This window comes from Camelus ferus, chromosome 13 (assembly GCF_009834535.1).
Source record: "Camelus ferus isolate YT-003-E chromosome 13, BCGSAC_Cfer_1.0, whole genome shotgun sequence".
Lineage (NCBI taxonomy): Eukaryota > Metazoa > Chordata > Mammalia > Artiodactyla > Camelidae > Camelus > Camelus ferus.
In genome coordinates this window covers 66,863,569-66,891,085 of record NC_045708.1, presented here as the reverse complement: position 1 = coordinate 66,891,085, position 27,517 = coordinate 66,863,569, and the positions used below count along the sequence as shown (strand labels likewise).

The window sequence follows — 27,517 nt, the reverse complement described above, 5'->3', positions numbered from 1 at the left end:
ACCCGTAGCCACGCCCTATTACGACTGCGTGTTTGACTCGTTTATAAAAGCCCGTCTCGAAGCGTCTCGTCGCCAGTCTCTTCCTGTTCGCTTTGCGGTTGGCGGTGGTTGTTTCTGGAGCCGCAGCGGCTGTGAAGATGGCGTCTACCAGCCGGTTAGTACGTCCGGCCGAGCCGGGCCAGCTGAGGGGCGGGCCGAGAGTGCGGGACTTGCTGGGCGGCCACCTCCGCTGCCGCGTCGGGCGAAACGCCCCGGAGGTGCGGGGAGAGGCGGCGGGACCGGCTGGCCGACCCGGACAAAGGCGCTTCCAGACGCGGGGCTGTCAGGGGTGTCGCCGGGGGAGCTGAGCCGTCGGCGTTTCCCCTCCAGCGTCTTCGGTCTTTTCTCACCCAGACACCACCCTGCGGGGGATGCGGTGTTCCCGGCCCCTGGCCTCACGTCTTTGGCGGATCTTTCAACCGTTTTTTTTCCTGCGCTTGTTTTTCCACCTATGGCTCAACCAGCCCTAAGGTCCATGAGTCGTCCTTTCCAAAGAGCGGGCAGGGGTTAGTTTTAGGCCCCTATCGATCTGACAGCTAGAAAGGTAGGGACGTCAGCAGTGGTAAGCCTGATGGAAACTGACTGCCACCCCGGAGGCCTTTTGAAGTGGAAGTTAGGGCATTTCTGAAGAACTGACAAGTTCCCTTCTGAGAGATTTCCTTAAAAATGTCTTCTGCGTACTCCTGAAGATCTTGCGTGCAAAAATGATATGCTGGGAAGTCACTCTTCCATATATTTTTAAAATGTGGTGTTCTCATAGCTGTAGAAGATGCATACAGTGCCATTTGAGACAGCCTTAATCCTGGGACGTGAAAAATGCTTGCAGACCCTAATTATATCTCTCATGACCACTATGAGGTAGATACTAGAATTTTTGCGTAAGTGTAAACTGAGTCACGCCAGTGTTGACTTTTCCAAGGCTAGTGTTAAGAGTGTGGAGTCTCAGATGTCTATTTCCTGTTATCACACTTGGGCTGGAGTTAACTCATAACAGTATTAAAAGTATCAGTTTAGATTCTGGTAGCTTCTGGAAGGCAAGGCAACTCTGGAGTAATTTTTCTGGACTTGTTACCTGTGGAATTGAGTTCCCAGTGAAAACCATTATCACAAAATAGTAAGCTGGAGATGTCCAGGCCCTTTTTGGTAACTGCTAGGCTTCCTACTGTATGCTGCTGGGTTTAAAAAGGTGGCGGCGAGGGTAGGCAGCTTTACCTGAAACAACCTGAAAACAGGTAATAAAGCCAAAGACAACTTGTTTACTGATTGTAATTCTATGATTGGATGCTCAGTCATTCTGCCTGGGTGTGGCTCTGTCAGGTAAGGCTTCCTAGTAGGCAAATGGAGAACTAGTTTCTCTAAGACACTTAACTATGGCCTGTAGTCTGTCGTGGCAATAGATCTGAAGGGTAAACGTGGTCATATTTGAGCACAGCTTTTGTATGTCATAGAGCAGGGTATGGGATCTGTAAGAAATGTAATTGTTATTTGTGTGGTAAATTCACCTGACAGTCTTTACCGAAATAATACATTTCTTTTGTGTGCCTTTAATTTCTTCATTTGTTAAAAAAAAAAAAACCTTTGAAATAAGTTTTTTCTAGGCATGTCCAGCTCTTAAATATATGTCACTACAGTTGTCCATCTCTTGAGGTTTTTCTACCAGTGAGAACAAAAGTAAATACATTTCTGTCCTTAACTTCCTTTTTTTCCCCTCCCTGAGGAAGATGCACAGTTGTTAGACCATGAAACTGCCTGGTGTTTTCACAGAGAAGAACACAAAAGAACACAGATCTGAACTCCACCACTTACTAGTTCTAGGAAAATCATTCTCTGAGAATAATCTTTAAAATGCAGATAATGCTTAATTTGTAGGGTTCCTGTGAAGACTAACCATTTATGGATAGTACTGGACATGTAGTAGGCACCGAATGAATGATAGCTGTAAAATGAAATTTGGGCTTTTCTGGCTCCTTAGGCAGCCTAAATTGTTGTAGTGTCAATGGTGGTGGTTTACTCCATCCCTTCCCTCTTTCTCTCCCAGACTTCCCCCACCACTCCACTGTTGTAGTTCCTCTTTTGTATTGCCCTTGTGGGTCATTTCTTTAAAAGTTGACTTCTTGAGCACAGTTTCATTTTGCTTTGGCTAGGTAACGCATGCAAATCGTACAAAAGCGAGAAGAAAGTGAAAAGCAGTTTCCTTCCTTCCCTAGCTCCTAGTCATCTAATTCTTCTCCAGAGTAGCCAAGGTAACCAGTTTCTTGGTGTTTTCTTCCTTCCCAAAAGTGGTCTAATATAAACGCTGTACGCTACCTTGTTTTCTACCTTTTTTCATGAAGTTAGCACATATTTTAAGTGTACGGTTAAATTACAAAGTGAGCACATACACCTAGCTACCGCCCAGGTGAAGAAATCAAATACCACTAGCACCCTGGAAGCCTCTTTCATGCTCTCAGTCATTAACTCTTCCCAAAGATAACCACATCCTGACTTCTAACACCATAGACTTATTTTGCTTGATTTAAACTTTACATATAAATGGCATATGTATTCCTCCGTGTGTCATTTCTTTTGATCAGTATTTTGAACTTCCTTCATGTTATTACATATAACTGTAGTTCATACTTTTTTCAGTTTTGTATAAAATCCCTACCTTACTCTTTCCGCTTAGCATATCTTTGAGATGTTTCCAAGTCATTTTTATATGTATATACACGCACACAATATTTTGTCTACATTTTAGCAGTGCAAAATATATTAGTCCTCTGTATACTGTGTGCCACATGGCTGCCCATTTTACGCATTTGTAATTACTGTTACCCTGCTAACATTTTATTTATTTTGACACCGTTTAAAAATAATGTATACTAATTTCTTAATAGTTTGTCATAATTTATTAAAATACTTTTAGTAGGAATTTTATGGAATAAGCATACCATCTTTCCCCTAATTTTCCCAGCGAAAAGATTCAAGATGGATTCTGGTTAGCCTGAATATGTGAATTTGGGGAACGTGGATTATTTTATCAGTTTTTCAGTGGGAATCACCTTCTTTGTTGAAAGTTAACATTCTGAATTGTATTTGCTGGTTTGAGAAGCGTTATTCAAAGCCACAAATACTTATTTACATACTTTAAGGATGGTTGATGTTGTCTTTTACATGTTTATTTGTGATGGCCACGACATAACCTTGTTCAGTATTACTTCAGGTGAACTTTTAAAAAGTGCTTGTTTTTGGTGATACCGACATTTGTGATTGTAAAGTCATACAGAAATAATTATTAAATCTGTTAAATTTCTTTGTTGCTTTTTAAAACTGATTCTGTCAGGTCATTTAGGGCTGATGTGTTTTCCCCAAACTGCCTTATTTTCAAAATAAAATAATCTGAGCAAATTATTATCACAGATAGATTAAAAAGTAGCTTTTGAAACCATTTCTTAGGGGAATGGTACGGCTCAGTGATAGAGTGCGTGCTTAGCATGCACAAGGTCCTAGGTTCAATCCCCAGTACCTCCATTAAAAATAAATAAATCTAATTAACACCAACCCCTCCCAAAAAAATAAATACATAAAAAGCACCATGAAACCATTCCTTGAATGCTAACAAACTCAGTCCTGGACTAAAAAATGAAATCCTCAGGTCGTTAAGTCAGCAGAGCCACATCTGCCACCCTCCTTTATGTACCTGCTAGGTTCAGTGTACTCTTCTAAGTTTGTTAGTGAGAGATACAACAGGTACGGGAACACAGACTTGATGTGTATTCTCTGACCAGAGAAATAAGTGGCAAGAGTCAGGAACGCAGATATGTGTGTGCAAATGTCGGCACATTATTATGGTAGCTAGTCGTTTCTATGCTAATTAGGATCTGTAAACATTTTGGTAGCCTACATGTTAAAAAGAAGAACACTTGTTTTCCATTTAAGTTTTTAAAGTGTTCCGTGTCTGCAAACCAGTAACTGTTCTTAAAAAAAAAGTTCCAGTGGGATCTGTTAATTACTAGCTAGGACTTAAAGTAGCCTGACTGGGAAGTTTATTTTGAAAATTTAACTTAAATGTATTATAAATATGTAATATTTGGGAAGTGTTCAAAATCCTCCTTTTTTCCGCCCGAAGACTAGTATGTTGTTGTATTTTGGTTAGGAGGATATTAAAAAAAAATTTTTTTTTTCCATTTAGTTTGGATGCTCTTCCAAGAGTCACATGTCCAAACCATCCAGATGCGATCTTAGTGGAGGACTACAGAGCTGGTGATATGATCTGTCCTGAATGTGGCCTGGTTGTAGGTGAGTGGGTATTACGGTTTTAACTGAAATCACTATTTAGGGTATTTTGCCTTTGTGTATTTTCCAAACTCTTTTAGTGAATACATTTTGACTTTTTTCCCTACAAGTAATTCACATTTATTGTAAAACAAAAAGAATTAGAAAAGAGTAAAATCAAAGACACCACATTTTATTGTTTATATAAATGCATTTATTTCATGATGTAGGATAGGAGGGAATATCTAAAACTGACATCGGTGATCCAAAAGAAAAGGCTCTTAGTCTCCTGGGTCCTTACGCCTAATTAAGTATTTGATGTACACTCATGCATATGAAATAATGAATTAATGTCATCTAACTTTGGTGGCTTTTATATATTTACACATGATTTATTTCGGAGTAATAAATGTATCTGTCTGTACTGAGTCTCATCCAAGGCCCTTTAGTCGGCAAAAGAGATTTGTTTTAATTTTCATTTGCTCATATGGAATTGTTCATATTTAGGAATTTCTGTTATAAAATTGTTATTGCCAAAAATAGTACTTCTTAAAATTTCACTTTTACTCCTATTTGCTCACTAATCTAGATATGCAGCATTACTTTAGAATAAAGATGGTCTGTTAAAAAAAATGGTCTCATGAGTGGGTTGCAGCCAGCACCTGAGGCAAGGAGTAGTACTTAGCCACTTGAAATACTCAGGAATGAAACTGCCAGTAGGACTGTGGGAGGTATAAGAGAAGCACTGGTGGTGGTATACTGTGAAAGGATCTGACTTGGAGGACATCTGTAGTGTTACTCCAAGTAAGCTGCTTGCCTCAGACCTCCAGTGGGAGTTTTAAATTGTACAGAGTTGTTAATATGAATTTGAATCCGTTTGCAGTTACATTCTGCTCAATAAGCAATATAAACAGCTAATGTACTTACTAGATGCTAGGCACTGTTCTAGGTGACTTACATGCCCTGGTGATCATTAGATAAACCTGTGATGTGAGAACCAACATCTTCATCTTAGAGATGAGGAAACTGAAGTTTAAGTAGTCTGGCAGTCTAGCTCCAGTGTCTGCATGGGAACCAAATTTCTATCATGCCGTTGTTTTTCATAAAAAAATGAGTTCAATCTGAGATTGGCAAACTATGACCCGTCGCATATTTTTAATATTGCCTGCATGCTAGGAAAGGCTTTTTTAATGGTTGAAAAAATCAAAATAATAGTATTTTGGGACACATGAAAATATTATCAAATTCAAACTTCAGTACCCATAAATAAAGTTTTATTGGAACATAGCCAGACTCACTTGCTGATATACTGTCTGGCTGCTCTTATATTACAGTAGCAGAACTTAGTGGTTGCAGCAAAACCATATGTGGTGCTCTCAGCACATCCTGCTGCTCCCTGTGCCGAAGTCAGTGATGCAGTTATAAATCCACAGCATTCTCAGGGCCAAGCGTGGCTCCATACTGCAGTATTTTACTTACTCTGTTACCACTGCATGCCTGTCATGTCAAAATAAGGGGAAAAAGTGAACTTTGAATGTCATGCTTTTAAGGCACAGTGGAGTGTAGGTGGTTACTGAATTAGTTGGTGAAGTATTGTGTTTATTACGCAGTGATAGATGTGCCAAAAGAATACGACAGATGTTGACATTAGCAGATTAAGCACTCATCACAATGCCACTAACTCAGGAAAACAATGGTCAGAAAATTTAGAGTGTAAAGGGAAATACCTCATCACAGCAGAGTTTCTTCACAAAAATTAAAGAATAAAAATAGGGCCGCAGCTAAAGTAAGTTTGAGTGGTTCATTTGCAGGCCAAGCAGGGAAAGCCATTTACCAATGATGAGTTAATTCGTGTTTGATTGCAGTAGCTAAAGAAATGTGTCCAGAGAAAATAAACTTACTGAAGACTATCAGCCTCTCAGCAGAAACAGCCATTTGAAGAGTTGAAGACATTGGGACTGATATCAGTAGTCAATTAAAGGTCAGGGTGATTTATTTCAAGTATTTTTCTAGACTCTGGATGACTAGACAGGTGTTACTGATACCAGTGAGTTGTTTATTCAAGGAGTCAGTGCAGAGTTTGAAGTGACTATGGAACAACTACAGGAGAAACTACTTCCAAATAAGTTGCAAGAACACTGATTCACTGCAACCTGAAGTGGAATCTGCCAGGGTGTATTAAAAATACTACGTGGAGCAGAAGTCTTAGTTGGACAAATTTACAAAGAATGTGAAAATGTAAGAATTTTAAAGCCTGTAGTTACTCACTGTGTTATTCATCAGGTACATTGTGGGAAAGGTTTGAATCTATCACGTGTTACTGATGCAGTAGAGTCAGTTGTGAACTTCATTCACTCTCATGGACTTAATTGTCATCAGATCTGTAAATTTTTGTCAGAAGCTGAGTATCCTGACTTGCCCTACCGCACAATAAATTGGTAGCTTAGCAGTGGCAAAGTTTTCTTGTGTGTGTGTTTTTTTTGTTTGTTTTTAGGTCAGGGCCAAGGTTGAAATTTTTCTGAACCAGTGCTGCCTTCAACCACTATTATTGAACTGGCTTAGGAAGTTGGGTTTTCCTGCAGACTTGCTAATATTTCTTAATGAATTCAACCTGGAACTGCAAGGCAAAATAATGCCTGTATATTGATTACACTGTAGTAAAGCCCATTTGACAACAACTTAACACTATTTGAATCACAAGTAATATCAGATTGCTTTAATATATTTTATATACCTTCATTGCTGTCAGAAGTTAAAACAAGAACTAAAGATTTTCGTTGCCACGCAAATCTGCAGTGGATGTTTGCCAAATTCAAACTATATTTTAATCAGTGTTTTTCAGACCTGGATGCAAATGGAAAGGAAATTTTCATATTTCAAAAACATTTAACTGCAATTAAGGAGCTTCCACTTAACCTTCAATTGGAAGTGATTAATCTACAATGTAATCACATGTTAAAAGGCAAATATCAGATGAATGTAATAAAATTCTATAAATGCCTTCCAAGCAATGAATATGCTCAATTAAAATCATATGCTTGCAGATTAATACCAGTATTTGATAGTACTTGTCTGTGTGAAAAAGACATTTCTAAAAATGGAATACATAAAATCTTAACACAGCATTGACAGATGAACATTTGTAATTGATTTTGATGATAGGGAACACTAACTTTGAACCCCAAATAAGTGAAATGTTATCCTCCAAATGAGAATTCTGTTTTTCTCAGTAGTAGAAATAGATTACAACAAATTATACTGTTTATTATATTTTTTAATTTCATCCATTAAAAAACTAGTGGATTTTTCTTTTTCTATATAAATACCTTTGTAATATTCTCAGTTTGCTCTCTTGACCCATAAAGCCAAAAATATTTACTGTGGCCCTTTACAGAAAATGCTGACCTTTAAGTTAAATGAGAGCATTCTAATTCTCTCAAAAGTACTAAGATCAAACGGATATGTAAAAGTGAGACAGAGACAGAAGACTGAAGATAATTTTAGATTCATGGCTCTCCTAAGCTCTGTAGCCGTTTAAAAAGAAGTAGTGCAAAAATCCTGCATTATATTTCCAGTCCTTCCATCACCTTCATTTCCACTTTGACTAGCAGGGTAGTTGGGTAAAAATAAGCAACTGGAGAAGGAAGATACAATTCACAAGTTTTCTGTGCTTTTTTGTGCTTGGAATCACTAATTTTTACTTGCATTTTTCTGCTATATCAAACCAAAGGAAGTTAACTTTCTTTTAGTTTTGCTTTATTATTAGTCTTGAACACTATTAAAACAACTGTATTCTAACGAAACCTACTGGCTTAGATTTTAAGGCCTGAAAATTTAAAAAATATATAAACTTTTCTTCGTTTCTATATAAACAAATATGTTCGTGATGCTGGTTTTCTGACATAAAATATAACAAATGTTTGTTTTAGAACACACAGTGGCCTGACTCACAGGTATTTGTGGTTAAATGTGTAATATGATGTCCTGCAAGTGAAGAATCTGTTCCATAGCCAGACAAGGGCAGGAGGGCAAGAGTCTGCTAAGAAAGTTCTATTTTGCTGAAGATACCATCAGTCAAATTATGTTGAAAATAGTTCAATTGAACATGATACTCCAGAAGTCTAAATTTTTAAGACACGTAACATGTACATATATACAAAGCATATGTCATTGTCATATATCAGTAATAAATTTAGGTTTGCATCATCATGCTGGTTTAAAGGCATATGGTCTTTGTTGCCAGCTGAATTCAACCTTTAATACTATGGAGATAGGGAAGAAACTAAGCTGGGCAGATATTCTGCAGTCCACTAAGGGCATATAAAAGTGTTGTGGCTTTTTTCATATTTGAGATACTGATATTCATACAGATTTATATCTAGACAACATCATCGTGTTTTTCCTAGTAAGCTTGGTGTACGTTGTTTGTACTTGGCCATAACATTTTACACTGTAAGTTTTTAGGTTATAGCATTTATTGAATAAGCAATTTGAATAGCCGCCTGTTTAAATAATCACCAGACAACTTTAGAAACTGAAATTCTTTTAGAATTGTTTTTGAAGAACTCTGTACTTGATTTTTAGTACGTTCTTGAAACAGTGCAGCCCATTGTCACTAACTCCCCTTAATTTTAAACTCAAGACTAGATGCTGCCAGCTGTCTTCACAGCTGTGTATTACCCCTTTCAACTGAATCAGCAAGTGGGAGAGCCCATTACTGTCATCTTTTTAAGTGAAATAATTCATAATACAAAAAGTGTATTTTATATGATATAAAATATCTTTTCTCCAGTTCCTGATAACACTTTTCTCACTGTCCTTCAAACCTTCATTCATAGGCTTCTTGAGGCCCACCACTCAGTCTCAAAACTGGTACAACATGAACTTTCTTAAGGCAACATCAACATCATACTTTGAGGAACCAATTTCCTTCTTTTCTTTTCTTTCTTTCCTCATCTTTCTCTTTCTCTCTTTTTCTCCCTCCCTATCTCCCTCTCCCCTCTTTCTACCCCCCCTTTCTCTCTCCCTCCCTATTTCTGTTTCAGTTAGATAACACACCACCTCAAAACTTAGTGGCTTGTAACAAACATTTTATTTTGCTCATAATTTTCTGGGCCATTGTTTCTCTTCCCTGGCACTGGCTGGACCTGGGGGATTCACTTCGGTAATGGCTTCTTCATCTGCGTTTCCGGTGCTTTGTGCTCCCTTGACCTCCCCACATGAGTCTGTCTTCCTCTGAAGCGTCTCCATAGTTGTGTTAATCATATTTCACACATGGTGGTTGGTTTCTAAGAGAGATATCCCAAGAGCAAGTGTTTGGAGAGAAATGGAAGCTGGACTCAAGTAGTTAAGGGCTATGCCTAGAACAGGATCACTGCTCCATTCTAGTTAAAGCAGTCCTAGGACCCACCTGGATGGGACGGGGAGGAGGAATAGGCGCCACCTCAGTGTGAGGGTGACAGGGTCATTTTGCAGAAGAACATGTGGGTGGGAGATATTATTGCTGCCATCTTTGGAAAATACAATTTGTTACATGTTTGATGCTTTTGTTTAATTTTCCCCCAGTATTTAAATGGTTGTGTAGTATTCAGTCTGTCCTATAATTTAGGTTGTTTCCAATTTCTTGTTTTTGTTTAATTTTTATTTATAGGTTATTTCCAATTTATGGCTATTTTTAGTACTATTTTAACATGTAATATTTGTTTAATTGATTTTCCTCTATGAATTATAGGGTTATTGATTTAGATATATGAAGTATTATGATTTGTCATTGGTGGTCCCATCAGTGACCGTTGAGATATTGGTAGTGATCTCTAAAATAGGGCCAATTTTTAAATCAACACTGTGTCATTTCTACCATGAAACTACTGGCTCTAACAGTACTATTTGTGGGTTTTTTTCCCCCTGAATCCTGTGTGATTGTGTCATTTTAAAGGTTGAGCATTAGGTGGCAGTATAATCATATGTAAATTATCAGTTTGTTCATAAATTTGACCTTGTGTGTTGTTTATACATGATTTATAGGCTGCAGAGTGTTAGGTTAGTAAGCTGTTATAATAGCTATTAAAACATGAAACTGGTTATCAAGACTTTTATAAATTAGGATTTCAACAATGAGGTATTGTATAGAACTGTTTCTAGTTAAAGCCACATTTTGTGTACAATTTAAAACTAATTCTCTCTCTCTTTTTTTTTTCCTAATGGAGGTACTGGAGATTGAACCCAGGACCTCATGCATGCTAAGCACACCCTCTACCACTGAGCTGTGCCGCTTCCCTCCCCCAAAACTAGTTCTTTCGTTCTTAAAAGTAATATAAGGAAAATACTAGAAAATAGTTTAGATGAATTTGAAAGAGAAAAATGAGTCAATTTGACCATCCCCTCCTGAACTCAATCCAGATATTGTTTATACCAGTAAATCTGAGACATGGAGGTGAATGTGCATGAGGAATCAGCTGAGAAATTTGTTCACAAGGATTCCAGGCCCCACTTCCAGAAACCGTAGCTCAGGTCACACATTGGTAATGGGTTAAGAACAGATCTGTACTACTAACTTTATGATTTGCCACATTCTTTGAGATCTTTGTACTTCTAGTTTTCATCTTTTTTTTCATCAGTTTTCTTTGTCTCCAGACCTAGGCTGCAGATTCCTGTAGGGCAGGTACCTCTGTGTGTCCGTAGTTCCCGGTATAACTTGGAGTCAGTGACCCTGGAGTCTAGGCTTGGCCCTACTAGTTAGTTAGTCATGTTAACTATAGTCAAGTTAAGTAATTTCTCCAAGCTTAACTTTCTTTATAAGCAAAATAAACAACCTCCCCTCAGAAGGGCCATGTACCAAGCATCTCAGATTTTTTAGAAATTTTTAAGAATCAAATGAGATAATGTATGAAATATATAGTATAATTTTATATGAGATTTCAGTGATACATATTTTGGGGTTGTAAGTACTCCTTTTTCTTAACCTTGTAGAAGAGGGTGATTCTGAGTGGGAGACACTGTCCTTCACAGCAAGTCCATTGCAGGATGTGTCTGAGTAATTGTCATGTGTCTGGTATACTTAATGTTGCAGCTATAGTATTTAAACATTATTGGGTTACCATCTTTAAATTTACGTGAGTAGTGTTCCCTAAAAGGAAAATACTCAGATTTAGTTTAATGGGCCAAGTTATATTTTTAAATTAAGGAATATTTGTATTCACTTTCAAATTCTTGCTTTGTTAGCTCCTGTAAGTACCCAGGGACAGCCTTCTTGCCTAATTCAGAATTTTTAATTTAGACACTACTTTTCTTTTAAGCATTGAAGACCTACTAATGTTACTTGGTTGACACAGTCACTCTTTGAGGTAGTTCTTTTCATTCTACAGAAAGGGAAACTGAGGTATGTATGGAGTGTTTGGGTAATTAGTTCAAGATTCCACAACTAGTAAGTGACAAAGCTACTTAAATCCAGATCTGTAGGACTTAAAAGCCTTTGGTCTTTGTACTGTGTATTTCTGTTAAACGCTGTGCTGATCAGGGAGAGCGACAGAAAGATGAGCAAGCCCTGGAGCAGCTCTGTCTGGTTTGTGGAAGGGAGAAGGGTAAATTAATACCACAGAGCATGGCAGAAGTTCTAGTACATATCTTCCAAGTTTGGTGAGAACATGTCGGAAGGAAGCAAGGACTCCTGGGGAAATTAATGTTGAATTTACGTTGAGACGTGGTCATGAAGAGTTAGTAAGGGTTTATGGAGGTAAAGTCATTCCAGGTAGAGGGAAAAGGAAATGCGTTCCGTGGGATAGAAGCCTGGAAGCCTTAGTATATGAATGGCTAACGCGTTGTGACTGGGTTAGGATATGTCTATCAGAGCTGCAGCTCCTTAGCTTAGATGCTGCTGCTGCAGACCTCCCTGCCTGTATTTGAGGAAAAGCAAGGTGTATTCAGATATTCAGGGATGGAACTTACAATGTATTTTCTTTTACAAATTATTTTCCGAACAGTTTTTTGTTTTGTTTTTTTTTTTTTTTTTGCTTTTTGTTTGTGTTTTTTAAGGGTCTTAACATCATGGTTAAAGTAGGCTTTTATGGGTTGGTCTGAGAAATTAACCATGAGATGGTTTGTTTCAGGAGGATAAGTCATTTTGCGTTTGTACTCAGTTTACGTTATGGGAACATAAACTGATTTGAAGACTGGCTATATTATTAATAGTTTTTCTTTATAAAGTATCTCTTGGTCAAAGTTGACTTCAAAATTATCTTGAATGCAAGATTTCTTATAAGAATGTATTTTAACCCTAGACTGAAAATTAGGATTTTTTGAAATACCTTAAGAAGGAATGGTAGAAAGGGTTAAATGACTGAGGTGGGTTTAGAAGCTAGTGATATATTTCATTTCAGCATTAGATTTAACAAATAATGTGTTGGCTTAAACAGTTTTCCAAAGCACCTTGATTTTTTTAAATTAAAAAAATTCAGTGCTTTTAGTTTATCCATCTTGAATAATACATTTTGATTATTGATGTTTTAGACTTCTCATGTATGATAATATGAAAATGTAGTTTTACACTAAGTGGGTTTAGATAAATCTAGCCTATGAAGACAAGTATTTTGGGGATTATTGTTCCAAGACTCTTGCCTACTACAGGTTGTATGCCAAAATGCTTACTTAAATAAGAACAATTTCCAGAAAGATGGCAGAAATAATTAAAATTCTGGGCAGTTCCTCTTAATATTCCCTTTTTAAAAAAGTTCTTTATTTATTTACAGTAAGAAACAGAGAACAAAATCCTGATAGTCTAAGCCAGGTTGGAAAATCAGGCTATCCTCCAGTATTGGCTTTCTGGCTGCTTTTGGTACACTGGAGTTTCCCCATGCACTATTAAGATTGCTAACTTAAGCTCTTGTGGTTTTAATATTGTGCTACAAAGTACCTTTGGTTGTATTTACAGTTTATAGCTTGCACCGTAAGGAGGTTAAGTGTCTGTTTACTTTAGACTATAAGGCAAAGAACCTTGTTTCAACTGGACATTCTTTCCAGTCTCTCTCTCCCTACCCCATTATTCCTTGTAGTTTGTGCTACAAGGAATACCTATTCACCAACTCTTTCATACTAAGACTCCCCCAATTTTCAACTGGGCGTGTGGCTGCCCAGCCAGCCTGTATTTCCCAGCTTCCCTTGCAGTTAGGTATGGCCATGTGATTAAGTTCTAAACAATGGGTTGTAATAGAAGAGGTATGTGCAACTCTAGATCCCGCCCTAAGGGATGTGCTTTCTCTTTCTCCCCTTCCCGCTGGCTAGAATGAGGGAACTACCAACAGCCACCATATGCTACAGAACGCAGGTCATGGTGAAGGTGGCTTATCAAAAAGATAGGAGAAGCCTGAGAGTCCCACTGATCAAAACTATTAACTGTGGACTGTTAACCTGAGAACGTTCTGTTTTGTTTAAGTCACTGTTGTTTTTGCTTTGATTACAAACCTACCTGTTCCTTCCTCATACATTTTTAGAATCATACTGGGAGTTTATTTTTGTTTGGGTTATCTGTTGTCTGCCAGGGGTTTGTGAGTACCCAGAGAGACTGACAGCCGGCGTTGGTGGATTGGAACCGGTTTTCCAACATCACTGCCACCACTGGACTTGGATTGACAATTCTTTATTACAGGGCAAATAAACATAAAAATCAACATGAGGCTTATGGATACAAACAGCAGTGAAGAAGAACAGTGATCCTGTGGACTTAACAGGAAATTCTGCCCCGACACAGTTTACTAAAAAAATTACACAAAATAACTGAGTCTTGTGATCAGTGAAATAAAGCTTCCTTAATGTCTCTATTAATTGTGATCAGAAAGAAGTAAGATAGCACAAGGAGACAAACACAGTAAAAGTGTTTTGGTTCGCAATTAGCTGACATAACAATCTAGAAAGTTGAATCAGTAAAGCAGAAAACACACCCGAGAATGTGGAGGTGAGTGTTGGAAAGTGATAGAGGTGAGAGAGCCACTGTGGTACTACTTGACCATCCAGGTAAATATGAGAAAGTATTACAGTTACAATAGAAGAAAACCTTACATTCCTCTCAGAAGCCCCCTGGGGTTGCAAAGCAAGACCCCCACCTACTAAGGAATGTATCATTTTAACATTTTTAAACAGTTTTTTAAATAAAAATTTGCAAGCAGCCAACTGGTAAAAATATTACTTTGAAAGGATCAAAAATTTTATTGACAGATTGCTTCTCTGTGACAAATGCTAAAATACAGTGAAGTTAACTCTAAGTCCTCAGTTTGTTGTGTAACACAAAAATGAAGTCATAGAACAGTCTTTTTAAAATGAACTTATACAAAAATCTACAAAAATGTGGAGCTGTGAATTCTGTTTGCTGATGGTCATGTGAAACAGTGCTGATGACTCTTCACTGATAATTCTGTTTCTTCTCCTTTGGGCTACATGTTACAGTTTTATTTCCCCACTCCCTTTGAAGTTAAGCATCACCCTTTCACTGGCTTTGGCCAATGGCATGTGACTGGAAATGTTGCTATTAGAAACCATTAAGGCAGTGCATGATTCACATTCCCATTTCCCTAGCACATGACTGGCATGTCTCCAGGGGTAGGGATTCCATCATCTTGAATAAGGATGGCATGGAAAGCAGTCCTTTTCCCCTGTAGACATGTAGTATGAATAAGAAAGAAATCTTCATTTTAAACCACCCATCTTCTGAAACTTTCTATTACCCACGAATAACTTAGTTTATCTTAGCACATAAGTACTAGAAGAATAAAAACCCACAGACAACTTACAGTTAGCTTTTATGAGGTAAGAAAAACACTATGGTCTGCTAAGATGACAGACACTTAATAAACTCAGCACTTACTCTTCGTACAAGATGCTCTGAATTACAGTAGAATGGTGCTTTAATAGAAGACTTTTTAGTTCAGCTGTTACTTTCATGCATAATGTTGAAATATTGGAGACGTTTCTGTTTTAAATCAAAGGCATTGTTTTGAAACTTCCAACAAGTGCTTTAGATATAAAATAGAAATGGGAGTTAAGCATTGGAAGGGGAACAAGTTCTTTCCACTGATGGAATTCTATATCTGGATTATTCAGATCAAGTTTTAAAAATTAATACTCTATTAAAAGTGGCTGAATATAAGCATGTAAAATATTACAGCAATTACTTGTTAGAAAATGAGATTTTTAACCAAAGAAAAAGGTCTAAATGTGGCATACGTGTAATCTGAAAGATCTTGAGAAAGAGCATGTTCTCTTGTCCAGGAAGATTGATAAAAATTGTTGAAAAAACCTATACACTCCTTCCAAAGTGTATAGGTTTACAGTTTAATTCAAAATCAACTATTTTGATGGGAGTGAACTTTAATTTTTAAGTTATTAAGGAATTATTGCAGACAGTAAAGTGCGTAGATCCCAGATGTACGGTTTGAGTTTTGACATTGCATGTGCTGGTGTGCCCTGCACAGCAGTCAAGATGTCTAGACCAGTTCTGTCGCCTCAGAAGTTCCCTCCTGCTGCGGAGTCAGTCACTGCTGCCCCCACCCCCACCCCCACCCCCACCCAACAGCTGCCACTGTACTGATTTCTATCCTCCTATTTTGTCTGTTTTTGAACTTTCTATTAATAGAATCATATAGTATGTTCTTTTTTGTGACTGACTTTTTTGGCTTCAAGTAGTGTTTTTGAAATGCGTTTCTATTACTGCATTAGTAGTTGATTTGCTGAGGGGTAGTCCATTGTTTCCATATTCCTTTTGATGGACATCTGGGTGTTTCCAGCTTTTAGCTAATATGAGTAATGCTGCTATGCACATTCCTGTATGAGACTTTTGTAGGCAAATCCTTCGGAGTGGAAATCATAAGGTAGGTAGGTGCCGAAGTGGTTGAACCATTTTAAAACTGGTGTGAATGATTTTGGCGATTAATCTTAATTTCTCCTTGAAAAATAAAGAGATGAAACTCATTCTCTTTAGAATATAGTAATATGTCTTAGTGAATGAATACTCTTTAGGCACCACTCAGATATACGGATTGAGAACTGTACACGTGTGTAATACCTGAATATACACACTGCATCGGTTTACCTCTCCGGATGGGGAGCTTGATCAGAGTGTTAGCGATCATACGCTACAGGCGGAGGCAGGACGAGTGCTGTTTCATATGGCGTAGTAGTGCTATTGGCTATTAAAAACCTTATATATAGACTTTATACCTGGTGTTAATTTTACAGAAACCAGCGTGTGGTTAAGAAAGGAACTGGTAAAACTTGGCATGTTTCTCTGCTTCTAGAACATTAAAGGATGTGTGAGGTGGTGTCTGTGCACACACATGCTAATTGGCAAGCTGCTCCCTTGTCCCCGGTTGATTATACCCAAACTTTGTGACTGTCTTGTGCGCTTACTCCTTGAAAAGATTCTAGATTGCAGTTTCCTTCTAGAGTAACTTTAAAAAATGCTGCCGCATTTAGATTTTGTTCAAGAAAATCCTTTCTGTATTCTCACCTTTTTTTTTTTTTCCCTGAATGGTCTGCCCTGTTTCTTGTTACTCATGCACTTAATCTGATGGTCTAGTTGTAGTTTCATGATGTGCTATTTGAGTTATTTTGGAAATTTTGTTTCTTACAAATGCTATGTTTTGAGCAATAAAGTGTGAAAAGAGAGAAAGGCTCTTAAGACAAACCACAGATTGTTGAATGAGTCATGTAGATCATTCCCACGTATGTGGAAAAATTACATCACTGCCCAGTTCTGAGTTTTCTATTTATACTGTCCTAGGCCAGCTTCCCTGCCCCCCCCCCCCACCCAAATCCAACTTGGCTTTTTTGAGGCAGCACAAAGTAAGCAGTAAAAGAAACTCATGGTAAGTTACTTTTGGAACAAAGGAAAATGCTGTGAAATGAAGTATCTTGGCTAACTAATACTTTAGAGTTCTAGAGAGACTTACAAGATGTGAGTTAGTAAAGATAAAGTATTCTCTTAGTGTATTCATTGTGTTAATTAAAATATCAAAAGTTAATGATGACTATTCAGCCATAAAAAGAATAAAATACTGCCATTTGCAGCAACATGGATGGACCTGGAGATGGTCATTCTGAGTAAAGTAAGCCAGAAAGGAAGAAAAATACCATATATCACTTACATGTGGAAGTCTAAAAAAAGGACACAAATGAAGTTATTTTTTACAAAATAGAAACAGACTCACAGACATAGAAAACAAACTTATGGTTACCAGGGGGAAAGAGGGTGGGAAGGGATAAACTGGGAGTTTGAGATTTGCAAAAATTTTTTTTAAATGGAGGTACTGGGGATTGAACCCAGCACCCTTGTGCGTGCTAAGCATGCACTTTACCAATGAGCTATACCCTACCCCCCAAGATTTGCAAATACTAACTTCTATATATAAAGTAGATAAATAAGTTTATACTTTATAGCACAGAGAACTATATTCAGCATCTTGTAGTGACCTATAATGAAAAAGAATATGAAAATGAATGTATGTATATTCATGTATGACTGAAGCATTGTGCTGTACACCAGAAATTGACACAACATTGTAAACTGACTATACTTCAATTTAAAAAGTTGATGATGACATTTTTTTTTTTTAACTTAAAATTTAGCAAGTAACTCTAGATTTGAAGGCCACAGTAGTTTTTTGTGTTGTTCACATTTGTATTTTTATTTCAGTGACCAGGAAAGTTAGAACCACTTTTCTTCCTTTGAAAACATGGAGTGTAGAGATAGCATGATACCACTTTAGTGGATGGATGCTATTTCAGGGGCTAAACTTCGTCTAAAAATCTTGTTTTGGTGTTTTGATAGAATTTTAGTGAAAAGAGCTTATCATGGAACAGGCACAATATAATCTAATTTTAATCTTAGAAAAAAACGTATTTGTACACATGAGGGAAAGGGCAGAAAGAATATATACCAGAATGTTTTCAGTGGCTGTCTCTGGGTGTTGGGAACACAGGTGATTTTGTTTTGCTTATAGAGCTATTTTTTGTAGGCAGCTGTTCTTTATAAAAAGGAAGAAAAATCAATCTTTTTAGAGTGGGCTCTGAGACGTGGGCCTTGCTTAGTACTGTAGTGAGGCTCCGTGCACAACTACAGATTTTGTTACTTTCTGGTATGTTTTAAAAATCGCTATTAATTTATATAATTAGAATTGCTTCTGAAGTTTAGTGATGTTTGTTACTATGAGGAGGAAGCAGAGAAATCCATCGTGATCATCCCATCCGTTTCACTTCTTATTTGGGCCACCTGCTCAATCTCTGATCCACTGAAGTTGCCGTATAACTGATCTCCCTGCTTCTGCTCTCCTTGGCCATTCTCATTGCTTATAGGTATGGCAGATGGGGACCCTGCCTCCATGTCAGTTCCCCAGTGATATGGACACATGATAGTCCAAGATCATCTGGTTAATCCCAAACGGTTTGAGTGTCCAGAGAAAAACAGGTTTTTCCAAAACAATCAGAAATGAGTGATTCTGTTGTGTATTTACCTGCTTTGTTAAATGAAACACTGAGGTCAGATTGTGATCACTGTGCTCTTGTTTGTGAGCAGTTTTAGTTTATGTACCATGCATCAAATCGTTTGCGACTTGGCATAGTTTACACTGAGTTCCTTCCTTCTGTTCCCTCCCTGCTTCCTTGGCTGTGCTGCTGACCATGCACCCGCAGCAGCTTTCCGATACTTCTGTTTTACAGCTGCTGCTCTTCTTACTCAGAGCGAATGCCAGAATGTCAGAGTATTTGTCACCTTGCTTTTTCTTTATAGCAGTAAATAGCTAAAGTCAAGCAACTCACTCTAAACTGCTTTTTAAGCACTTCTTGTATACTGTACCTGTATTAGCTTATTTAATCTTTCCAATCTTTAAAATGAGGAAACGTCCAAGGCTAAGCAACAACTGGTGGCGTCCCCTGTCAGCCGTTGTGCTGCTTGCCTCTGAGAGTCGGGCTTCTTTTAGTTGCTGGAGTAATTGATTTCTGCCATTCCGTGTTCCTTTCTGCTCATTGTGTAAAGATGAAAATAGCCTGACTCTTGCTTTCAGCTTTATCACACTGGTGGAAAAGCTCACGTTCGCAATGCAGTATAGAACAGACTCTGGAATCCCATTCAGATTTCAGTTCCACCTGTGTGATCTTGAGACATTAATCTTATTTCTGATGTGGCAATAAAAGTGATACCTACCTTTATCAGTGCCCCACAGATGCAAGTGTTCGTTGCTAACTTTTGTCTATGATGAAGTTATTACCAGCCGTTGAGCGCCCCCCCAAAGCAGTAATGTACACCGGATCTCTCCATGTCTCATTTCTTGGCGAGATGTATTTAGCCACTGCCTCTTTGCCTAAAAGGAAAAGCTTGCCTACCTTTCTGCTTACTGATTCTAGGCTTCAAGTTTATTCTGTATAAATTGTTTGCCCCAAAATACTCTTTCATCAAATAGTTACTAAAACATAAGCTTAGGCTTAGTTCTTTGCAAAGCATTGCCCATAAAAGCTTTGTAATTTTTTTCTAATGCTAAATTGTGTTTTAATACCATTGTGAACAGCTTTCTATTTTTTTTCCATGCCTGTTGCACATTTTGTGCAAATTTTGGTTCTTCATTGTTATATTACTTTATCTTTGCGGCACATGAATAGCTTTATCTTGCTATTTGTCCTTATTTTGACTAATTCTTTCTTCCAGAAGTCAGAATATGATTAATCAGAGCAGTGTTTAAAGAGGGTTATAATTGGGACTGGCACAATAGTTAAAGAAATGCTTTGGGACAAATGTCTGAGACAAGATACTTAACACTGAAGCGCAGATGTTCGTGTTGAGGTGTCCTGGGAATAAAAGGGCTGAGTCGGGCATTAGACAGTGTTCAATAAATCCTGTCTTGACGACTTAGATTTGTGCTTGTATTCTTAGGTGACCGGGTTATCGACGTGGGATCTGAGTGGAGAACTTTCAGCAACGATAAAGCAACAAAAGATCCATCTCGAGTTGGAGACGCTCAGAATCCTCTTCTGAGTGATGGAGATTTGTCCACTATGATCGGCAAGGTAATACATCCACTTGGGAGGAAGTACCAAGTGTGCACTGACCTGAAGGCCTGGGAGTTCGGAAACTACAGAAGCGTCAGTCATTGCCCCAGGGCGGAGTCGTGACCTGAGAATCACATTTGCCAGTAATACCATTGTGAAGGATGTGCATTTCTTCCATCTTAAGGGGGAGACCAACAGATTTAAGCCGCAGAATCCTTACATCTCAGGCCCTTGTTTTCATGAAGCAGTTTCACACACAAAAATGAGTGTCGTATGGTCCTTAAGAGTTCGTATTGCCGTGTTCTTGAATGCTGGGGATGTCTCCTCTTTCCCTCCATACCACCTCAGGTAAATCTCAGTGTAGACAGTTTTCTAATACTGCTGAATGGATGACTTTCCTCAGCTTCACTGTCCTCATCAGTAAAGTGAGGATAACACTTCATAGAGGTGTTGAGGGTCAGTGGGAGTGCACGTGAAGCGTCGTGACACGGGTAGTGTGTGGTGTGTGCTCAGTTAATTGCTGCTGCTCGCACATAAGGCAGCAGCAGAATCTTCCTGGCAATCTGGCCTTTTTTTTTTCCCCTGTTACCTGAACTGGAAGTCGCAGTGGCAGTATTCCAGAGGACTCATCAAGGAAGTGTGTGCTATTTTAGAGCTTAATCTGTACTACTGCAGTGTCTATTTTTAAGAAAGTATTAAAAAGCAGGTCATTATTTTTTCATGCTCTATAAACTACATATTAAATTTGAAAAATACAGGCTAGATGAAAAAGTTTGTAATGTTGAGAAATATTTTAAGTAGGTGGTTTCTGCATTTGCTTTAGCTTTCCAGGCTGAAAAAAAATTATACTGAGGACATTTAAAAATGTTTTAAGATTGCAGCTAACTGACACTAACTTTTATTAATGCTTAATTTTTTTCAATAGGAAATACATGATTCGAAAACAAAAATGTAAAAAGAACACAGTAATTTTTCCTCACCCTTAACCCTCAAACTCTCAGTTCCTACTGCAGCCCCCTTTCCCTGTCAGAAACAGGTAACCACTATTACTAGGTTCTCCTGTGTGCTTTGAAAGTATTTATGCCTGTGTGGCAAAGATTTGTCTATATGTCAATTTTTGAGATGCTGCATTTGTCATGCTAAACTTCTGTGTATTTGGGGATATTTCTGGACTTCTATCCTTTCTCTGACCTGGTCTAGTTAGTCAGATGCCACACCACTCTGTTCTTATATCTGGGAGCATTAATCCTCATTTATTGCCCCTTTTCAGCATTTTCTTTACTAGTCTTTTCCATTTAAAGTTTAGGATCATTTTATGTAGTTAAAAAAAACCCCTCAAAACCTGGTTATTATTGTCACTGAGATGTTGGTTAGATTTATTTGGTAATTGACTTCTAGAGAATTGACTTCTTAATGAAGAACCTTCCTGTCCAAAGACTTGGCATCCGTTTCCATTTCCTTAGGTCATGTGTGTCCCTCAACGGATGTTTTAAAATTTTTCTCCATGAAGATCTTGCGTGTTTCTTAAGTTGACCCCTCAATATTTTGTCTTTTTTGTTGCTGTTGTTATTGGACCTTTTTGTTTCTCTAACTGGTTGGTTACACACATGTAGGCTGCTGATTTCTGTTTGTTAATTTTGACCTTGCCACGCTAATGAATTCTTACTGTTTACAGTAGTCTCAGGGATTTTCTTGAGTGTTCTGCGTATATACAATACTACCTGCAAGTAGTTTATCACTTCCTTCTCAGATTTATACTTTAAATCTTTTGCCGAATTTTAATATAATAATATAATTGTTATGTAATTACATTATGTAACTGTAATTACATAATACTGGCTAGTTTTTCTAGCACAGTGTTGGGAAATTGTGCTGGTAGGAAGCACCTTTGTCTTCTGTCTCTGGTGGTGGTGCTGCTAATCCCTCCACTAATCCATTTTGCTGGGCTTGGGCTTGGGCGAGTGGCTTTCTAGTAAGAAGTACCTATTGTGTTTCATGAGTTTATCAGAAAATGGATTTTGAGTTTTGTTTTCTTAGCCTTTTTTAGCACATTTGGAGCTCAGCGTGTGATTTTTCTCCTTAGTTCTGTTAATATGATGGTTTATATTAGACTTTCTACTAATATTTTTATATTTGAAGTATTTGCTACAAACCTCTTTGAACCCATCTTAAGCTAGTACTTTTTCTGAAAATTGAGGAATAGAGAGGATGCTCGGGGTAGATTTCTTGGGCAATGTGGAGTCAGATGGTATAAGTTCAGTTTTGCTAGAAATTGATCATTTGGGTTTTCAAAATTTTTTTGCATGAGGTTACAAAACTTTTGTTTTATAGGGAACAGGAGCTGCAAGTTTTGATGAATTTGGTAATTCTAAGTACCAGAATCGGAGAACGATGAGTAGTTCCGATCGGGCAATGATGAATGCCTTCAAGGAAATCACCACCATGGCAGACAGAATCAACCTCCCTCGGAATATAGTTGTAAGTTCTTGTCTGTCTGTATTTAAGCCATACTGGCATTGGCTTCACTAGCATAATTTAGTGAATACATGAAATTTTGATCTTGCAACTAATTAAATGGCCTAGAGTTAAACAAACTTAGTTTCTCTGCTTTGAAGGATCGAACAAATAATTTATTCAAGCAAGTGTATGAACAGAAGAGCCTGAAGGGAAGAGCTAATGATGCCATAGCTTCCGCTTGTCTCTATATTGCCTGCAGACAGGAAGGGGTGCCCAGGACATTTAAAGGTAAGTTTTTACTTGCATAGATTTAAGTGTTAATCTGTTTTGTAGTAAACAGACCAAAGGCAAGCAGCTGTGACACTGAGTGGCTAAGTCATGTCTTCCTGGTTACATGCAGTAATCCACCTCAGCGACTTTCCAAGTGTTACGTTACCTCCTTCCTTGACAAAAATAAATTCCATGATTTAATTGACCATGTTCTTTTCAGGCTGTTTTCTTTCCCATGTGAAGTCATTTTAGTGCATGTAAGCCCTGTGTTCTTTGCTAGTAAGATCTTCTGACTGTCCTTGGGGGCTTCGAGGCCTGGCGTGAGAAGCCAGAGTTGGCCTTTGGCGTGGTCCGTACGCCGGAGGCGCAGGGATGGGTTCTGCTCCTAGCACAGGTCTCTGCATGAGAGGGAGTCGAGCCTTAGAAAGCGTCCGTGGCGTTTTTTCTCCTGAGTTGGACAGTTTGCATGTTCATGCTTAAGTCAGAGGCTTTGAGAGAGCCAGAATTTTTAATCCAGTTTGCAGTTCACCCATAAATACGTGACAGCGCAGCCACAGTGTCGCTGTGACACTTCCACATTTTAGCTTAAGACTGTGACTACCCTTCGTTCATCCACAGATACTTCTTTGTCACATTTTCTTGTGCCAAAGTAAAGAGGCAGTGCCCGTTATCGTCATCATTTGATTATTACGAGTAAAACTAGGCTTTGTTAGATTTATTCTGAAAGTGGTAGTTGAATTTTTAGAATAACGGAGTCAGATGTTTGATCCCATTTTGCTGTCGCCTAAAATCGCAGGGCTTACACACACGTATGACATCTTTAGCTTCAGAAGCGTTCTTTAGCTTGAGTCTTTTCTCTCATCTTCTTGATACTCTCCTTAAAGCAGATTAACATAAATATCAAAGAAGTTTTTGATTGGTTGAAGAGACTTACTTGATGAATTGAAACTTGAGAGAAGTTACTGGACTGTGTGCCTTCTGTGGATTGATTTACTTACATTTCTTTTTCTTTTAGAAATATGCGCTGTATCACGAATTTCTAAGAAAGAAATCGGTCGATGTTTTAAGCTTATTTTGAAAGCTTTAGAAACCAGCGTGGATTTGATTACAACCGGGGACTTCATGTCCAGGTTTTGCTCCAACCTTTGTCTCCCTAAGCAAGTGCAGATGGCAGCCACGCACATAGCCCGCAAGGCCGTGGAGCTGGACTTGGTTCCTGGCCGGAGCCCGATATCTGTGGCGGCGGCGGCCATTTACATGGCCTCGCAGGCGTCCGCGGAGAAGAGGACCCAGAAAGGTAGTGCTCGTCATCTGGGAGGGCGGGCCGAGGGGCGAGGGCTGCGGGCCGCGTGTGATTGCGTCTGCGCTCCCGGCGTGAAGCCGGCAGGCACGCCGCTCTCTGTCGGACTTCTCACAGCATCAGACAGATTGACGGTTTATGTCAACCCTGCATCGTCAAATGATGGTTAGCGCTTCTTAAGTAGTCAACTATTTTTTAATTAAGGTATGTGTGTTGTTTTTTTAGACATATTTTTGCACACTTAATAGACCATGGTATAGTATAAACCTTAAGTTTTATATGTGCTGGGACCCCAAAAAATTCCTCTGACTTGCTTTATTGCAGTGTTGGCTTTATTGCAGTGGTCTGGAACTGAACCTCCAGGTAGTCTGGTAAATATCCAGAACCCACATTTAGGAGGTAGTTCCTTAGCATCAGAACTTAAGAAAGTACAGTATTTTGCTTGTAAGTGGCTCATAAATAAAAGTATTTGGAGGCATAACCCTGTGTACAGACTTAACGTTTTTGTGATTAATTTTAGGTTGTATATTTTTCATTTTTAGAAGTTTTTATGTGTTCCCTCTAAATATTCCTGGTTATTTTAAATAGTCGCTTTTTTTCCTCTCAAATTTTACCTTTTTAACTCTTGAGAGGATGTGGTCGTGCTTTGTTTCTCATTGCCTGGCACGGCGCCCTCAGGATAGGCACGCTGTAGATGTGTGCTGACCATCGAGTTTCACCTTCCTGTGGAACCTATTCTCTTTCTTCCTCCATGTGCCGTCCACAGCTCCCTCATGAAAATGCTGACACAGGTGGTTCAGACTCTGCAGCCGTTTTTGAATTTGCTCTTGTAGGAGAACTTTCAGACAGAGGTATTTAGTGAATGTCCTTGCAAGCATGTATTCATTAATTACTTCTGTGGTCCTCACGAAGATGTATAAAGAAAAAGGAGAAGTCGGTTCTAAATTTAAAAGTGAGGCAGTGAACTTACTTGCTGCAGTGACTGTAACACCCTGTTCACAGCGGCCTTTTACCTTCGCTTAGGCCGTATGTTTCTGTATTAATAAAAGTAATGAATTATATAGAAGAATGATTAGAAAGAAGCACCCATCCATTAGGTATGTAAGTGTGCCATTGTCCATTCTCTTTGGCCTTCACGTTTATTTTTTAAGGAAATTGTGAGTCTCCTGGGAAAATTTTGAGAAGTTGTGGCTGGGCAGGTCGTCCTTACCTTCATTCCAAGTTGTAAAGTTTATTCTAATCAACACAAAAATGTTGAGCTTGGCACTTTGCTACTGTTTGTGTTTTGCATGAAGTTTTGTTTTGTTTTTTTTAATTTAAGGTCCTTTCCTTCCCTGCCCAGCAGCCAGCAGACATTCACGTAGTTGACATTCATTGGTACCTATATCTAGAAAAATTGTAATGCAGCATGAGACAAGGAAATTTTAAATTAGCTAATTATGCACTGATGGAGGTGTCCATGCTAAAAAGCCATAAAGTCTCATCGATTTGAATTGGCTGTGAAAAGGTGGCAAAATGAATTTGTATTAAAGAGTGTGTGTGTTTTAAAAATCTATTTTGATTAAGTATAACTAACCAAATAATTAAATGGCTCTCCTTTGGGACTTCTAATAAAGAAAAGTGACACCTAGTGACTTTACAGAGAGTAAGTGGATCCTAGGGTTCTGTAACGGGCTGTAGGAATAACTCATGAGCTCAATATATATGCTCAAGCATGCGTTTATTGTAATAGTGAAAACCTGCATCATGCCGTAATATATAGCTGCTCCATCTCACACGTATTAAGTAGAAAAAGAGGTTGTAGAACAGTACTTACAGTGTGACCCCATTTTGCTTTTTTTAAGGTTTGCAGCTGTTCTGTTTACAAGTATACATTGAACACAGTGAAATACAGGCTGGTGTATGAAGCCTAGTTAGTGGTAGTGTAACTGTGTGTCATTTTGATGATTACATTATTGTAAACAAATTACATTGAAAAATTAATACGATAAAATTCTTGGTCATAATATTAGTAAGAAATACAATATATAAATTGAAAATATGATTGCTTACAATTTGAAAATGAGAGTGAACTCACTGGAACCTAACGGAAGAACCTCTTAATAGAAATTTGCTAGGGGAGATGTTGCAGGGTCAGTGTTTTTTCTTTTCTGGTATGGGAGTCTTTTTTTTTTTTAATAGCTTTATTGTGATATGGCTCCTGTACAGTACAATTTGATGAATTTTGATAGATGTATATACACCAGCGAAACCACTGCCACAATCAAGATAGCTATCATTTCCATCACTCCCCAAGAGGTGCAATTTTCGAATTCGTTGCAGGGGAACTTTTAAACACAGAAATAATAAAGTGAATTTCTTTACAAGAATGTACTCATGGATTACTTCTGTGATCCTCAAAAGGATTTCTTGTGAAGAAAACAAGTCAGTGCTAAATACAATGACCAGTATAATAGTTATCACACGTCGTGCTATGCCCTGAGCACTGTTCAAAATGTTTTACGTACAAAACCTTTTAATACCGACGTGCAGCCTTTGAGATGGTGAGTACTAACCCCACTGCGTTGTCGCTGTAGCCCTTCTTTCTGCTTTTCAGAATGTATTTCCATTATCAGTTTTTAAGAATCAGCATTTTTGTCCTGTTTTTCACTGAGCCGCGTTATCCCACCATGTCCCGCAGATGGGAATGCAGGTAGGAGCAGGGAGGTGGGTGGAAGTTCGACTGATGTTTTGCTGTCTGTCTTCTAGAAATTGGAGACATTGCTGGTGTTGCCGATGTCACAATCAGACAGTCCTACAGACTCATCTACCCTCGGGCGCCGGATCTGTTTCCTACAGACTTCAAATTTGACACCCCCGTGGACAAACTCCCACAGCTTTAAACCAAGGCAGCTAACGTCAGACTCCTCTGCACACGGAACCCTGCCTGCCTGTTGCACACGGCCCGCACGCCGTGCCGGACAGGGCCTGCGTGAGGGGGAACGAGAGACGTGGTACGCATTCCAGGCCCAAATGTTGACCGCTTGGCATTCTGTATGTATATACTAGTGAAACATATTTAATGATTTAAATTTCTTATTGAACTTGCTTTCTTTTGTAGTAATCTAGGAAACTGTATTTTGGAAGATATTTGAAATTATATAATTCTTGAATAAAACGTTTTTCAAAACTAAA

The 27,517-nt window shown here is 38.4% G+C and overlaps 1 protein-coding gene across 1 annotated transcript; it reads left to right on the top strand.

Moving 5' to 3' along the window:
• Positions 1-27,517, top strand: GTF2B (general transcription factor IIB). The gene is made up of 7 exons (XM_006187687.3): positions 1-154; positions 4,211-4,317; positions 20,201-20,334; positions 22,648-22,794; positions 22,932-23,061; positions 24,059-24,340; positions 27,092-27,517. Exons 1-7 carry the CDS (start codon positions 138-140, stop codon positions 27,223-27,225), a joined length of 951 nt encoding a protein of 316 aa, XP_006187749.1. The 5' UTR covers positions 1-137; the 3' UTR covers positions 27,226-27,517.

Coding starts and splice junctions, on each gene's coding strand:
- GTF2B (XM_006187687.3), top strand. Junction 23,062..24,058: donor GGTGCCCAGGACATTTAAAG/GTAAGTTTTTAC, acceptor TTTTTCTTTTAG/AAATATGCGCTGTATCACGA. Junction 24,341..27,091: donor GGAGAAGAGGACCCAGAAAG/GTAGTGCTCGTC, acceptor TCTGTCTTCTAG/AAATTGGAGACATTGCTGGT.